The sequence below is a fragment of the Culex quinquefasciatus genome, chromosome 1, assembly GCF_015732765.1.
Source record: "Culex quinquefasciatus strain JHB chromosome 1, VPISU_Cqui_1.0_pri_paternal, whole genome shotgun sequence".
NCBI classification, from domain to species: domain Eukaryota; kingdom Metazoa; phylum Arthropoda; class Insecta; order Diptera; family Culicidae; genus Culex; species Culex quinquefasciatus.
In genome coordinates, this window is record NC_051861.1 from 122,780,915 (window position 1) to 122,796,334 (window position 15,420).

Genomic DNA, 15,420 nt, shown 5'->3' on the forward strand with positions numbered 1-15,420 from the left:
TTAATGTATGGCTATGTATTTTCCTTTCGGAAATGCTGAGTGTTTTAATAACTTATGGAACATAATTTGATAAATTTAACAGTTTTGAAACATAATTTGAAAATTTGTATATACATTATTGTATAAAAATCTTATAATATTTTTTAACACATTTCTACAAGTTATTAATGAATTGAATTAAAAAAATAAATTTGATTTAACCAAAAATTTAATCTTGCAAATGGAGTGAAACGATTAAATTACTTTGTTTACAACTAAAACAAACTTTTATTCAATTGCAAATTCGATATTTTTTTTTATTCACTGATCATTTATGACATTTTCTGCCTGTCTAACAATTGTCCTGCAAAACACCTGTCAAGCAATGTAAAGTTAGACAGTGTCATCAAATTTTTAAATTTTAGAAAACATTTAGATTGATCTCTTAACTTTTTTTGTTTATTTATTTTATTTATTTTTTAAATCTTATTGATAGTTAAATGTTACTTTTTGCAATTCCGTCGTGAAACTACTTACTTTTCCTGTCATTCTTGAACGACGAAATAGCCTACTTTTCTGTACCAAAAATAACAGAATCGAATAGCAACACTTTTCAAAATAAATGCTGAAAAGTTCTACTTTTCAGCACTGAAATGAGTGCTGAAAAGTTGAACTTTTCAGCACTTGTTTCGAAAAGTAACACTTTTCAACATTTTTTTGATTTAAACGATTTATTGATAAAAAAACATGAAAATTTGACCTAAAATTCCACTCAAAGGGTGTTTATCGGAATTGCAAAAAATGTTGTATGGAACTCGTTGCAAAACTTGATTTTTTCAGCACTCTTCGTATTTATCCAACTCGGTGACCTCGTTGGATAAATGTACGACTCGTGCTGAAAAAATCCCCTTTCTGCAACTTGTTGCATAAACTACTATTTTGTAGACTAATTTGTTTCATTAATTTCAAAAATCAAATTAATTTCCAAAATGTCTTGAATTTCATGAATTAAAAAAATCATAGGTTCTAACAATTTTAAAAATTTCATAAATTTCATTAAATTCAACAAAAATCAATTCTAAATTTTCAAAAATCCATATATTTGCTAAATTGATTAAATTTCCTACATTTCTTAATTTTCCTAAGTTTCCCTAATTTTCTAAATGTCCTAATTTCCTAAATTCCCTTACCTTCCTGTTTTTTTTATTTCCCAACTTTCATTAGTTTTATAAAATACATAAATATCATTAATTTCATTAATTTCAAAAAAATCATTTTTTCCTATTTTTTCTAAATTTCTTAAATGCCCTAAATGTTCCAAATTTCCTAATTTTTCTAAATTTTCTTAAGTAACAAAATTTTCTAAATATCCTAAATTTCCTGAATTCCCTTATTTTTCTGAATTTCTTTTATTTCCCAAATTTCATTAATTTTATAAAATACATAAATATAATTAATTTTATAAATAAAAAAAAACATTTTTCCATTTTATTTATAAATTTCTTATATGCCCTAAATATCCCAATTTTCCTAATTTTGCTGAATTTTCTAAATTTTCTGAATTTCCATAAGTAACTAAATTTTCGAATTTTCCTAATTTGCCTATTTTTCTAATTTTTGCAATGTTACTTATTTTCATAATTTTCCTTAATTTTGAAAATTTCCTCTATTTCCTTAATTTCCTAAATTTCTTAATATTCCTAAATTTCTTAAATTACCTAAATAATCTTTTTTGCAAAATTTTCTAAATTTCCTATTTTTTTTAATTTTCCTAATTTGCCTATTTTTTCTATTTTTTCTTATGTTCCTTATTTTTCTAATTTTCCAAAATTTTCAAAATTTCCTCTATGAATTTTTCTAATTTTCCAAAATTTTCAAAATTTCCTCTATGTCCACAATTTTTCGATTTTTCTAAATTTCCTAAATTTTCTAAATTTCCTTAATTATCTAAATTCCTTAAATTGCCTAATTGCCTAATTTGCCTAAATTTAATAAATTTCCTAATTTCCTTAAATTGCCTAAATTCCGTAATTTCCTTAATTGCCTAAATTTCCAAAATTTCTTAAACTTCCCTAAATTTCCTAAATTCCTTAAATTACCTAAATTGCCTTAATTTTCTAAATTCCTTAAACTTCCTAAATTGCCTAAATGTCCCTAAATTTCTAAATTTCCAAAATTCCTTAATTTGCCTAAATTTAATAAATTCCTTAAATTTCTTTAATTGGCTAAAATTTCCTAAATTCTTTCAATGCTGAAGTGCCTTAATTTCCTAAATTCCTTAAATTTCCTAAATTGTCTAAATGTTCCTAAATTTCTAAATTTCCTAAATTCCTTAAATTTTCCTAAATTACTTAAATTGTCTAAATTTCCCAAAATTCTTAAATTTTCCTGAATTTCCTAAATTCCTTAAATTTCCTAAATTGCCTTAATTTCTTCAATTTCCTAAATTGCCTAAATGTCCCTAAATTGCCTAAATTTCCTAAATTTAACTGTGTCAAACGCGCTCTGACCTGAAATCCCTTTGGCCAATTGTCGCACTTACATCAATTTTTAGGCTGTGTCAAGATAGCACGACATGATTGAAACTTCTTTCATATGAAAAGAGACAAAAATGCACGGGGTTTTTTTTATCGGTTTTTATGGAATATCTCAGAATTGAAATGGAATTTTGGGAGTTTTGGGAGCTGCACAAAATGGCATTCTCAACTTAATTGTGCCCAAAATGCACGTGCGACAAGTTAGCACGACGGTGACTACACAGAAAAAAATAATGTAAATTTGGAAGCTGTAATTTTGGAAGGTTGTATATTACCTCTGTTATGATGTAATTTTACCTCAATTTAGACTGAAAAAGTGACATTACACCAGAAAAGTGGTAAAATTACACATTTCCAGAGGTAAAATTACACCTTTTTTCTGACATAAAAGATGTACCCCTTCCCAGATGTAATTTTACCATGATTTTTTTTTCTGTGTATATATTAATGTGCTAAAAACGGAATAACAACAAAAAGGTGTAAACTTCCACTCACCGATGTAATTTTACACAGTTTTCAAACAGGCTTCAACCAATGAAAATGTGTTATTGTACCTTTAAAACTGTGTAAAACTACATCACAGAAAAAAATAACATGCAACTGTTGCAATTCCAGTTTTACACATTAATGACGTAATTTAAAAAAAAAAACTACATGCAGTTTTACATCAATTCATGTGTTAATATGGTAAAACAAAAATAAGTGGTAACTTCCGCTCACTAAAGTAATTGAACAAAGTTTTCAAACAAATTTCAATAAGATCAAAATGCGTAATTATGCCTTTAAAACTGTGTAAAATTACATTACCAAGGCAAAACTAACATTTTTATGTTGCAATTAATTTTTCACACAACAATGATGTAAAATTACATGAATGAAGAGGAAAGTTTACAAATTCAGTTTTTCACAGTATTTTTGGGCAATTTTATTAAATTTTTAATATTTTTTCAGCCTGCCCTTTCCGTGCGCCCAAACCCTAACAATTATTTTTCAATTAATTTCAGCTATTTCGTAGCGAATCGTGCTAATCCACCCCGTGTACCCTATTAAGGCCTAGCCAAGCCACCAAAATTCCCCAAATTCTGGCAGACGCCCCTCGTTGAAAGCACTTCTGGCGACGCGGCCTTCCTTTCTTTATGGTCGAGGTCGTCTCTTTTTGCTGCCAAATTAAGCGGACAATCACCTGCTGCTTCTTCTGGGCAATCCGTCTACGGAGAGACTCCGTTCTGCTGTCGATGACGACTATCGCGGAGAAAAATGGGACTATTGACCGTGTTGTGGCTTCTTTGGGTTGTGAAATTTCATGACTTTCGATCCCGTTCATTAGATGGGAGGAATGTTGCATTTTTTTTGCGACTTCCTAGGGTTAGGGTTTCTTCTAAGAAGTACTCTTTCTCTTTAGAGAAATGCAGGGTGGCTAGTAATTTGTTTTATTTTTCAATAAAAAGTTGATTTTTTTTTAAACTTAAATAATTATTTTTTTATAATTTCGTAGGCGGCCTTTTGGCATTGGAATGGTTGAATACACCAAACTGCGAGAACATAAACAAACAACGATTTCTTTGTTTATGTTTTCACGTTTTCATAGTTGTGTGTAACCTGATCTAAAATCCGTAGGCCGGCTGCGAAATTATGACAAAGTATTAAATTAATGATTTTTTTTCAGCTTGAATCCAAACATATTTTTTTCAATTGCAGAAGTATTTTTTTGGTAAAAATTGATCAACTTCCCACCCTGTCCAACGTTCTTGAGTTCCGCGAAGAAGGCCGCCCGGATTAGCCTTGAACCTTGGGCATCTGCGATAAGCGCGCCTCTTAGTGTAGCTCGCGCGCCTTGGCCAATTAAGGCAATTACGGGAGGATCTTTCGGGACCTGGCCGCGGAGGAGATTTCGCCCTGGGAGCGCCACTAGACGGAGGTCTGTCTCTGTCTAATAAACGATTAAATTAATTAGCCGGCGCGCACCAACCAGCCAACCAGAGATTCATCAGAAAGACACGGCTAGAAAAGAGGAGTTGGGAGTTGTGTTGTTGCTGCCTGACTATATCTTCGTCGTGTCATCTTGGACGGAACACACGCACCTTTGCCAGGAGGGGGTGAAAAAATTGAGGATGATTTTTAATTAAGTGGATTGGTCGGTGTGGTGAAGAAGATGCTTCCGACATCGCGGATTGATTTGCGCTTGTCATGAGGAAGGGACCGGTTTATTAGACGGTTCGAGGAAGTGAGCAGAAAAGTTACATCAGATTTAGGAGGGTTTTACGTCTGTTTTGAGGGAAGTTAAACGTAGTTTTGATTTTCGAATAGAGTTTTTTGTATGATTTTAAATCACAAAAAACACACAGAATCACACAAGCTCACACAGTTTCAGCTACTGGATTTGAAGAAACTGAAGTTCTTCAAAGAAGCCTGATGCAAACGACCTGTTGTTGCTTCAATCCACCCAAGAAATTCCAGGAATGTCACCTCAAATACCATCAGGACTCACCTTAATCGCCGGAAGAATCGCCTTCGCATCCTCGGGCAGTACCAGTTTCTGACGACCGTCACCTTCGTTGCATGTCCTACCGAAAGAAATGCCCAAGAAGAAGAGAAAAACGCTTTTTAATCGCACCTTAAATTAAGCCTGACATTTCTCGCACCTCGAGCTGCCATCCTTCCCGTGACCGCTGCTACTGTTCTGGACTGAGGAGGTTGAGTTCGAGGAGGAGGAGGAGGACGGAGCGGACTTGGCCAGTTCCTGCAGGTTCTCGGCGGTGGACGTCGCCGGGCCATTGTCCATGGATTTGGAGGACGCGTCCTGGATGACGTGGATGAACCGCTCCAGGATGATGCCGAACATGAGCAGACCGACGGAGAGGGCGCATTCCTGGACCTCGGACCGGGCACCGGGAGCGATCGATGCGTCTGAAAGGGAGAAGGGAGCGGGGGAAGAATATTAGAAATGAGCCAAATCGGTTGCGAAATTAAGGGAAAATCCCACACTAAGCTGCAGTTCGGGCCCAGCGCGGTGGTTTTAATAACAGATAATGAAATTCTATTCCGAGAAAACGGCAGGATGGCAGCTACCGCGGAGCGGAGCGATTCACGTTGCAGTGTGGTCAACTTGGTCAAATTTGATCAACATGATCAGTATTGATCAATCTTGATCTCAGTATTGATCAATCTTGATCGACTTTGATCAACACGATTAATTTTGATCAACATTGATCAATTTTGATCAACTTTGATCAATTTTGATCAACCTTCAGCAACATGATCAACTTTAATCAACATGATCAACATTGATCAACTTTTATCAATATGATCAACTTCGATCAACATGATCTACCTTGGTCATATTTGATCAGCATTGATCAATTTTGATCAACATGATCAGTATTGATCAACCAAAATCATAGTTGATACACATGATCAGTATTAATCAACCTTAATCAAAGTTGATCAATATGTTAGATTTGATCAACCTTGATCAATATGTTAGATTTGATCAACCTTGATCAAAATTGATCAACGTGATCAACTTTGATCAAATGGTTAATTTTGATCAACATTGATCATCTGTGATCAAAATTCAAAATTATAGGCTTCAATCATAAAGTAGGTCAAGCAAAAATCAGCCAAAATTCTCAAAATAGTCAAAAATGTCAGAATTGACAAAATTGACAAAATTGTCAAAATTGTCATAATTGTCAAAATTGTCAAGATTGTCAAAATTGTCAAAATTGTCAAAATTGTCAAAATTGTCAAAATTGTCAAAATTGTCAAAATTGTCAAAATTGTCAAAATTGTCAAAATTGTCAAAATTATCAAAATTGTCAAAATTGTCAAAGTTGTCAACATTGTAAAAAATTTCAAAATTATCAAAATAATAAAAAAAACTGTCATAATAATAAAAAAAATAAAACTGTCAAAATTGTAAAAATAATAAAAAAAAATTGTAAAAATTTACAAAATTATCAAAGTTATCAAAATTATTAATTGTCAAGGTTGACAAAATTGTCAAAATTGTCAAAATTGAAAATTGACAAAATTGAAAAAATTGACAAAATTGACAAAATTGTCAAAATTGTCAAAATTAATAAAATAATAAAAAAATAAAACTGTCAAAATTGTCAAAATAATAAAAAAAAATTGTCAAAATTGTCAAAATTGTCAAAATTGACAAAATTGTCAAAATTGTCAAAATTGTCAAAATTGTCAAAATTGTCAGAATTGTCAGAGTTGTCAAAATTGTCAAATTTGTCAAAATTGACAAAATTGTCAAAATTGTCAAAATTGGCAAAATTGTCAAAATTGTAAAAATTGTAAAAATTGTAAAAATTGTCAAAATTGTCAAAATTGTCAAAATTTTCAACATTGTTAAATTGTCAAAATTTTCAAAATTGTCAAAATTGTCAAAATTGTCAGAATTGTCAGAGTTGTCAAAATTGTCAAATTTGTCAAAATTGACAAAATTGTCAAAATTGACAAAATTGTCAAAATTGTCAAAATTGTCAAAATTGTCAAAATTTTCAACATTGTTAAATTGTCAAAATTGTCAAAATTGTCAAAATTGTCAAAAATGTCAAAATTGTCAAAATTGTCAAAATTGTCAAAATTGTCAAAATTGTCAAAATTGTCAAAATTGTCAAAATTGTCAAAATTGTCAAAATTGTCAAAATTGTCAAAAATGTCAAAATTGTCAAAATTGTCAAAATTGTCAAAATTGTCAAAATTGTCAAAAATGTCAAAATTGTCAAAATTGTCAAAATTGTGAAAATTGTCAAAATTGTCAAAATAATAAAAAAAAATTAAACTGTCAAAATTGTCAAAATAATTTAAAAATAAATTATCAAAGTTATCAAAATTGTCAAGATTGACAAAATTGTCAAAATTTTCAAAACTGTCAACATTGTCAAAATTTTCAAAATGGTCAAAATTGTCAAAATTGTCAAAATTGTCAAAATTGTCAAAATTGTCAAAATTGTCGAAATTGTCAAAATTGTCAAAATAATAAAAAAAAAATTAAACTGTCAAAATTGTCAAAATAATTAAAAAAAAAAAAAATTATCAAAGTTATCAAAATTGTCAAGATTGACAAAATTGTCAAAATTTTCAAAACTGTCAACATTGTCAAAATTTTCAAAATGGTCAAAATTGTCAAAATTGTCAAAATTGTCAAAATTGTCAAAATTGTCAAAATTGTCAAAATTGTCAAAATTGTCAAAATAATAAAAAAAAACTGTCAAAATTGTCAATATAATAAAAAAAATTAAATTGCAAAATTGTCAAAATTATCAAAGTTATCAAAATTGTCAAAATTGTCAAGATTGACAAAATTGTCAAAATTGTCAAAATTTTCAAAATTGACAAAATTTAACATGATGAGTATTGATCAACCTTGATCAAAATGGTTAATTTTGATCAACATTGATCATCTTTGATCAAAATTGACCAACTTAATCATTATTGATCAACATGATCACAATTGATCAACATGATCAATTTTGATCAACAGTGACCAAGATTGATCAACATGATCAATTTTGATCTTTTTTGATCAACATGATCAACATTTATCAACATTGATCATCTTTGATCAAACTTGATCAACATTGAAAAACAACTCTATCACCAATCCCCACACCTCCTCAAGAAACGTAAATACACACCCAAATTGACATAATGAAATAATTGGAAGCGTTTGTGGTCCAAAGCAACACAAATACAAACTGCGGCAGCAGCACAGAAGCAAAGTGAAGAGGTCCAAAATTTGCAAATCATTTTTCCTCCTCCACCTTCTTCACCCCACTCATCGCCAAGTTGTTTCACTTTTTCGCGAATCATTTTTCGGGGTTGGGTTCCCGAAAACTCGAGCAGCAAATCTTCTCTCTCCCCACTCGGCAACAAAGAGTTCATTTGTGTCTGCCACGTTGATTCCTGTGTTTGTTTGTTTGTTGCGAAATTGCAACCAGACCGTGAGTCCAGGCCACCGGATCGCCGCCATCGTGTGAATAACGGAAAATTAATTTCAGAACATATTAAAATCGTGTGTGCGAAAAATTTGGTTGTTTCCAGGGGAAGACAGCAGACGTCAGCGATGATAAGAGGGAAGGAACGCGAGCTGTAGGCTCTTTTTGATTTTATTTTTTGCAAAGGAGAAGAAAACAACAAAGATTTGGGATTTACATGTGCTAATGACATCAAAAACTTACATCACAAAATTACTATTTAAAAAGCAGAAATAGTTGAAAAAAGCCGCCACCAAAATTGTAGCGAAGGAGGTGTGATGATGTAAACAATATGAATTGATATTGAAATTCGGGAAATATTTCAAAATATCAATTACACAGCAAACAAAATACAAGTCCAATAGTAAAATCGCATGCAAAATCATGTAAATTAATTTTGTGAGAAAGATCGCTTAGGCATAAAACCCCACTACATACCGAGAGGGCTGGCGCCTTAGCCCGCACGCCTATCAGACTAGTGGCGAGTTGAAAGGATAAAAACTTATTACAACTTGGAATTTCGAACAAGTAGGTTTCCTGTGCTGATCGGCTACATTTTATTCATGTAATACAACATGTCATGAAATATTGTTTTAATTTTCTTTTCATTAATTTATTGATAACAATGCTTAATTTGTTTTGCGAGTACGCTTTTAAATTATTATTTTTTTAATTTACATTTGGGGACTTCAAAAATGCATAATTTAAGCTTGAGTTTAAAATGGTACAAAATCTGGTAGATAAGAAAAAAAATACGGTTTTGAATAAAATTAATCATGAAAATTTTAAATTATTATGAATAATTTTTTGAAAAGGCTTAGAAAACTTTTGAACTCTACAAAATGTTGAGCGTCATTTTCAAATTTTGGAATTATTTTCACTGTGTTTTTTTTGTTAGTTTATTTGAGTTATTATATTTCCAATATTTAGATAATAACTAAAAATATATGTTTATTTTGTTTTTTTTTTTTAATTTTTACAATTTTTTAAAATATTTTCGAATTTTATTCTGAACAATGAAGTTCATCTTTGATGCTCTTGTGTTTTTTGACGATTTTTTCACATTTCTTGTTATGTTTCTTAGGGAATTTTGCCATGCCATATGTTTGTTAATTCCTCAAAAAAAAAATTTAGTCATTATACAAATTAACTTCTGAGTTTAGAGTACAACCAATAATTCTGAAATGAAAAACGATTGAAAATAACCTGTTTTTTATAAAGTTCATTCAATGTTGAATAAGTTAATTTACACATAAAAATTGTGACCTTTTTTATGTGTAATTCACATGATTTTAGAGGTAATTTTTAAACCTCTTTTCATAAGGAAATTTGTCATGTCGTGTATTTGTTATTCTTTTCCAAAAAAATGGTTTTTATACAACTAAAAATCTGAGTTTACAGTAAAAAAATTATAGGTAAAAAAAACACATTTAAAAAGATTACAAACTTACATAATATCAAAGGTAATTTTGCATATTTTTTCTGGCCCAAAATCTGTCCACATGTTGTTTAATATTACAATGTTTTTTTTCTTCTGTGTAAAGTTAAACTTGTGATTATGTCTTTTATGCCAATATTTGAAAAAAAAGTTCTTTTACCAAAGCTGTGCTCTATTTTAGACAATTTGCTTAATTGTTTATTTTAAATTTAAAATCATGAATTAAGAAAAATGTTTAAAAAATACTTAAAAATTACAAAGCAAAAATATTTTCATTTTTTTTTTTCAATTAAAATGTCTCATTACTAAAAAATAAGGGTATTCCATGAAATTGTGAGGTCTCCAAGGAGGTTTCTTAAAATGCTCTTCCTTTTCTTGGACAAAAAATAGAATCTCCCAGCAACTTACACCTAAATTTCCCGAATTAATTTGTCGCTACATCGCTGCAACGATGTTGCAACCATCCAATTCTTCCAGAAAGTCCAAAAACCCGGAACGCGGCGCCCACCAACGAGAGCAATAATCATCAACATCAACATCAACCCAGAAGTTAAATGAATGAAAACCGCGAGGTTCGGCGTTTGAACTCTTTTTTATTCCTCAAAAGCAAAGTTTCGGTCTAGTGAACAGGAAATTCTCCCATTTCGCGGAATGGTATCGCCGGGCCAAATCTGGCCGCACTTATTTCGCTGTTGCGGCAGGGACTTATTAGCACCCACCATCTTCTACGAGGGATTTAGAATTAATATGGATATGTTTTACAGACACTTTTGCGAAGGGAAGAGAAGCATTTTTAACCTTCTAACGTAATAAGAGTATTTTCAGTGATTTTATTCTAAGAATTTTATTAGAAAAAGCCATTATTGTTTTACCTTAATTTATGAGTGCCATTACACAAGATAAATGTAAATTTACATGTAGCGTCATGTAATACTACCTCACTCGTAATGTGAAGTAATTTTACTTGATTTTTGGATACATTGCCGTTACATATAAAACATGTAAATTTACATGATTTTGATGTATTATTCAACAAAACTCTCAATCAAAGCGATTTTTCGCGACACTAACATCGTCGAGGGTTAAAATTTACTTTCGTGAGAAGTGAGCGAAAGGGCAGCAAACATTTACGACTTTTCGCGCGTTGGAGTGTGGCCCCCGCAGAGGTCATCGCCGTGGTCAATGTTTGGAAAGTGTTAATTTCCTTGAGCTCAGCTCCCCACCCGAAAATAAGGGGCCCAATTTCCTTCTTACGAGAGTGTGCGAATTTTTAATGACCCTTTGGGTTGGAGATTTTCGGGAGAATTCCGATCGTTTCTTATGGGTTATCAACGCGGCAGGGAGTCTGTCCCGGAACGGATGTCGGTGAAATGACCCCATCAAGCGGTCGGTCGGTGGGTCCAAAGAACCCATTTGAGTGGTGATGACACACAACGACGTCAACGATTAAGTCGCCGTCGACGACGGATGGCAATTTATGGCTGTGGAAGGTTGTGATTAGACCTAAGAGGCGCACACACCGAAATGCTAAAATATGGATGGTTTAATGGTCGAATTAGGGTGAGCTTTAGAACGTTTTGAGGTTGTTTTGTTTTTTGGTTATTGAAGAGGGAAAAATTCACATGATAACATCTCTTTTTGATGGAGGGGTCCCGTTAGGCGGTGTGGCAAGGTGAATTTGGGAAGGCCGAATTAAGACATTAGGTAATTCTGATGTAAATCAGGATGAGCTCCCATGTTAACACAGCAACTATTATCGTTATATAACTGCTGTGGAGCTTAAGTTCATTGGACCTGTAATGATGTTTGTTTTTGTTTAACGGTAAAACAATGTTCTGAAAAGACTTAATAACAGTTCCAATCTACATAAAAACAATTCTCATCCTCCAAAAACCAATAACAGAGTAATTTGCAAATCGATTTCCATCGAAAATCGAAATCGTTTCGAGTCAAATTGTCAAAACTGTCAAAATTGACAGAATAGTCAAAATTGTCAATATTGTAAAAAATGTAAAAATTGTAAAAATTGTTAAAATTGAAAAATTGTCAAAATTGTCGAAATTGTCAAAATTGACAAAACTTTCAAAATTGTCAAAATTGTCAAAATTGTCAAAATTGTCAAAAATGTCAAAATTGTCAAAATTGTCAAAATTGACAAAATTGACAAAATTGACAAAACTCTCAAAATTGTCAGAATTGTCAGAATTGTCAAAATTGTCAAAATTGTCAAAATTGACAAATTTGTCAAAATTGTCAAAATTGTCAAAATTGTCAAAATTGTCAAAATTGTCAAAATTGTCAAAATTGTCAAAATTGTCAAAATTGTCAAAATTGTCAAAATTGTCAAAATTGTCAGAATTGTCAAAATTGTCAAAATTGTCAAAATTGTCAAAATTGTCAAAATTGTCAAAATTGTCAAAATTGTCAAAATTGTCAAAATTGTCAAAATTGTCAAAATTGTCAAAATTGTCAAAATTGTCAAAATTGTCAAAATTGTCAAAATTGTCAAAATTGTCAAAATTGTCAAAATTGTCAAAATTGTCAACATTGTCAACATTGTCAACATTGTCAACATTGTCAAAATTTGATGAGTGCTTCCTATCGACCGGATCACAAATTATAGGTTATTCGAAACAACGCTTATTTTTCGTATCCAATTCAGTTTCCGTCAGTTTTAGTCAAAGTGTAAACTGTCGTTAGTGTCGTTTGTTGTTTCTGATTGGTATTCATCCGGGTAATCTGGATAAAACCAACGGTCAATTTGGACAGTGGAACCCGAGCTTGTTTACGTAAAGTAAAACACGAAAAGTACCGCGTAAACAAGCTCGGGTTCCACTGTCCAAATTGACCGTTGGTTTTATCCAGATTACCCGGATGAATACCAATCAGAAACAACAAACGACACTAACGACAGTTTACACTTTGACTAAAACTGCACTGGACGAGAAACAATCCTTCTTAATTCCCTGAAGAAGACCCCATAGAGGGTTGAAACGTTGGATACGAGAAAATAAGCGTTGTTTCGAATTTTCCCGCCAAGACCGAAAAGCCGAAAACCTAACCTATAATTGTCAAAATTGTCAAAATTGTCAAAATTGTCAAAATTGCCAACATTGTCAAAATTGTCATAATTGTCAAAATTGTCAAAATTGTCAAAATGACAAAAAATATCAAAATTGTGTAGACAAAAATTTTCAAAATTGTCAATATTGTCAAAAATGTCAAAATTGTCAAAATTGTCAAAATTGTCAAAGTTGTCAAAATTGTCAAAATTGTCAAAATTGTCAAAATTGTCAAAATTGTTAAAATTGTCAAAATTGTCTAAATTGTCAAAATTGTCAAAATTGTCTAAATTGTCAAAATTGTCAAAATTGCCAAAATTGTCAAAACTGTCAAAATTGTCAAAATCGCCATAATTGTCAAAATTGTCAAAATGAAAAAATTGTAAAAATTGTCAAATTGTAAAAATTGTCAAAATTGTAAAAATTGTCAAAATTGTCAAAATTGTCAAAATTGTCAAAATTGTCAAAATTTTCAAAATTGTCAAAATTGTCAAAATTGTCAAAATCGCCATAATTGTCAAAATTGTCAAAATTGTCAAAATGAAAAAATTGTAAAAATTGTAAAAATTGTCAAATTGTAAAAATTGTCAAAATTGTAAAAATTGTCAAAATTGTAAAAATTGTCAAAATTGTCAAAATTGTCAAAATTGTCAAAATTGTCAAAATTGTCAAAATTTTCAAAATTGTCAAAATTAACAAAACTGTCAAAATTGTCAAAATTGTTAAAATTGTCAAAATTGTCAAAATTGTCAAAATTGTCTGAATTGTCAAAATTGTCAAAACTGCCAAAATTGTCAAAACTGTCAAAATTGTCAAAATTGTCAAAATTGTCAAAATTGTCAAAATTGTCAAAATTGTCAAAATTGTCAAAATTGTCAAAATTGTCAAAATGGTCAAAATTGTCAAAATTGTCAAAATTGTCAAAATTGTCAAAATTGTTAAAATTGTCAAAATTGTCATCATTGTCAAAATTGTCAAAATTGTCAAAATGATAAAAAATGTCAAAATTGTGTAGACAAAAATTGTCAAAGTTGTCAAAATTGTCAAAGTTGTCAAAATTTTCAAAATTGTCAAAATTGTAAAAATTGTAAAAAATGTAAAAATTGTAAAAATTGTAAAAATTGTCAAAATTGTCAAAATTGTCAAAATTGTCAAAATTGTCAAAATTGTCAATTGTCAAAATTGTCAAAATTGTCAAAATTGTCAAAATGACAAAAATTTTTTTTAAAAATTGTCAATATTGTCAAAATTATCAAAATTTTCAAAATTTTCAGAATTGTCAAAGTTGTTTGACTCAAAAAATTGTGTTATTGTTAAATTGAAAACGAATAAATTAAATTAAATTTAATATAATTTTAAAAGATAATTTCAAGGAACCAAAAAGGATCAATTGAAAAAATGGATAATTTCTCCAAAACACAACAATTTATAATAAATCCACCATACGTAACAGCCGCATATCATTTTCCCGATTATCAAATTTTGTATTGTAACAGAGAAGACAAAATTCACGCAAAAAAAAAACTTTCTCGCCCTTTTCACTGTGTGACCCCACCAGCAGAGGTGAAAACGAAAGTTGACGCATTTTTTCCCTCAGCCATTATCTAAAACGGGCGACGACCGTTTGCCGTCAACAACTCCCCCAAAATCTTGGCCAGGTTCTTCCAACGCAATTTACAGTCCACAAATCCCCCGAAAAAAATAACACAATGGCAAACTCTCACTTTTCTTTTACTTTTTTTTTTCAGTTGGTCACTCCACGCCTCACTAGGCAGGCAAACCGTTTAACCCTCACTTCCCCCCTTCTTTCTCACTCTCGATCTACAGAGAGCGCATTTCATCACGATGATTATGCTAAAGTTTTTGGCCGGGAATCAATTTGTGCATTTCCTCTTACTTAGAGTCTCTTTCTTCATCGGCTTCGGATGCTACCTACGCCTTCAAACGTCGATTAATCAGTCTAATCTGTAAACAACCGAGCTGGAGTGCAACTGGGTCTACCGGATGTGTTGTCTTTTTTGGTTCAGGAGTTTTTTTTTCGAAAAAGAAGTCTAGCTATCGATATCTGGAAGAGGAAATCTGATTCGGAACGCTCCAAATCGATCGCTTGGCTGAGCGATCAGTGATCAGTGACAAATCAAAAGGAAAATTTGGATTAAAACAAGCAAAATATAAGCAATAATTAAAAGTTGAAAATTAAACAAGTACAATGAAAATATAGCAACAAAATCATGTAATAATTGCAAAATGTGATAAAAAAAATTTAATCCAAAGCAAAATTACAACAGTTGAAAAGAAGAAAAAGTTTATAATAAAATTAATAAAAATAAAAAAAACTTTTACAAATTCTCTAAAATTTTAAATAAATCATGCAAAAAAAATCTCTCTAAATTATGCCAATATACCGCAAG

General features: G+C 31.0%; 1 protein-coding gene across 4 annotated transcripts in view; it reads right to left on the bottom strand.

The window, feature by feature from the left end:
* LOC6052831 (telomerase-binding protein EST1A) overlaps positions 1-15,420 on the bottom strand; it is a 265,874-nt gene that overhangs the window by 150,120 nt on the left and 100,334 nt on the right. For all 4 annotated transcript variants that reach the window (XM_038248625.1, XM_038248615.1, XM_038248619.1 and 1 more), the window contains 2 exons: positions 5,159-5,423; positions 5,005-5,080 (listed from right to left, as the gene is read on the bottom strand). In XM_038248625.1, the coding sequence (XP_038104553.1) occupies positions 5,005-5,080; positions 5,159-5,423 (341 nt within the window). The remainder of the gene's footprint in view (positions 1-5,004; positions 5,081-5,158; positions 5,424-15,420) is intronic.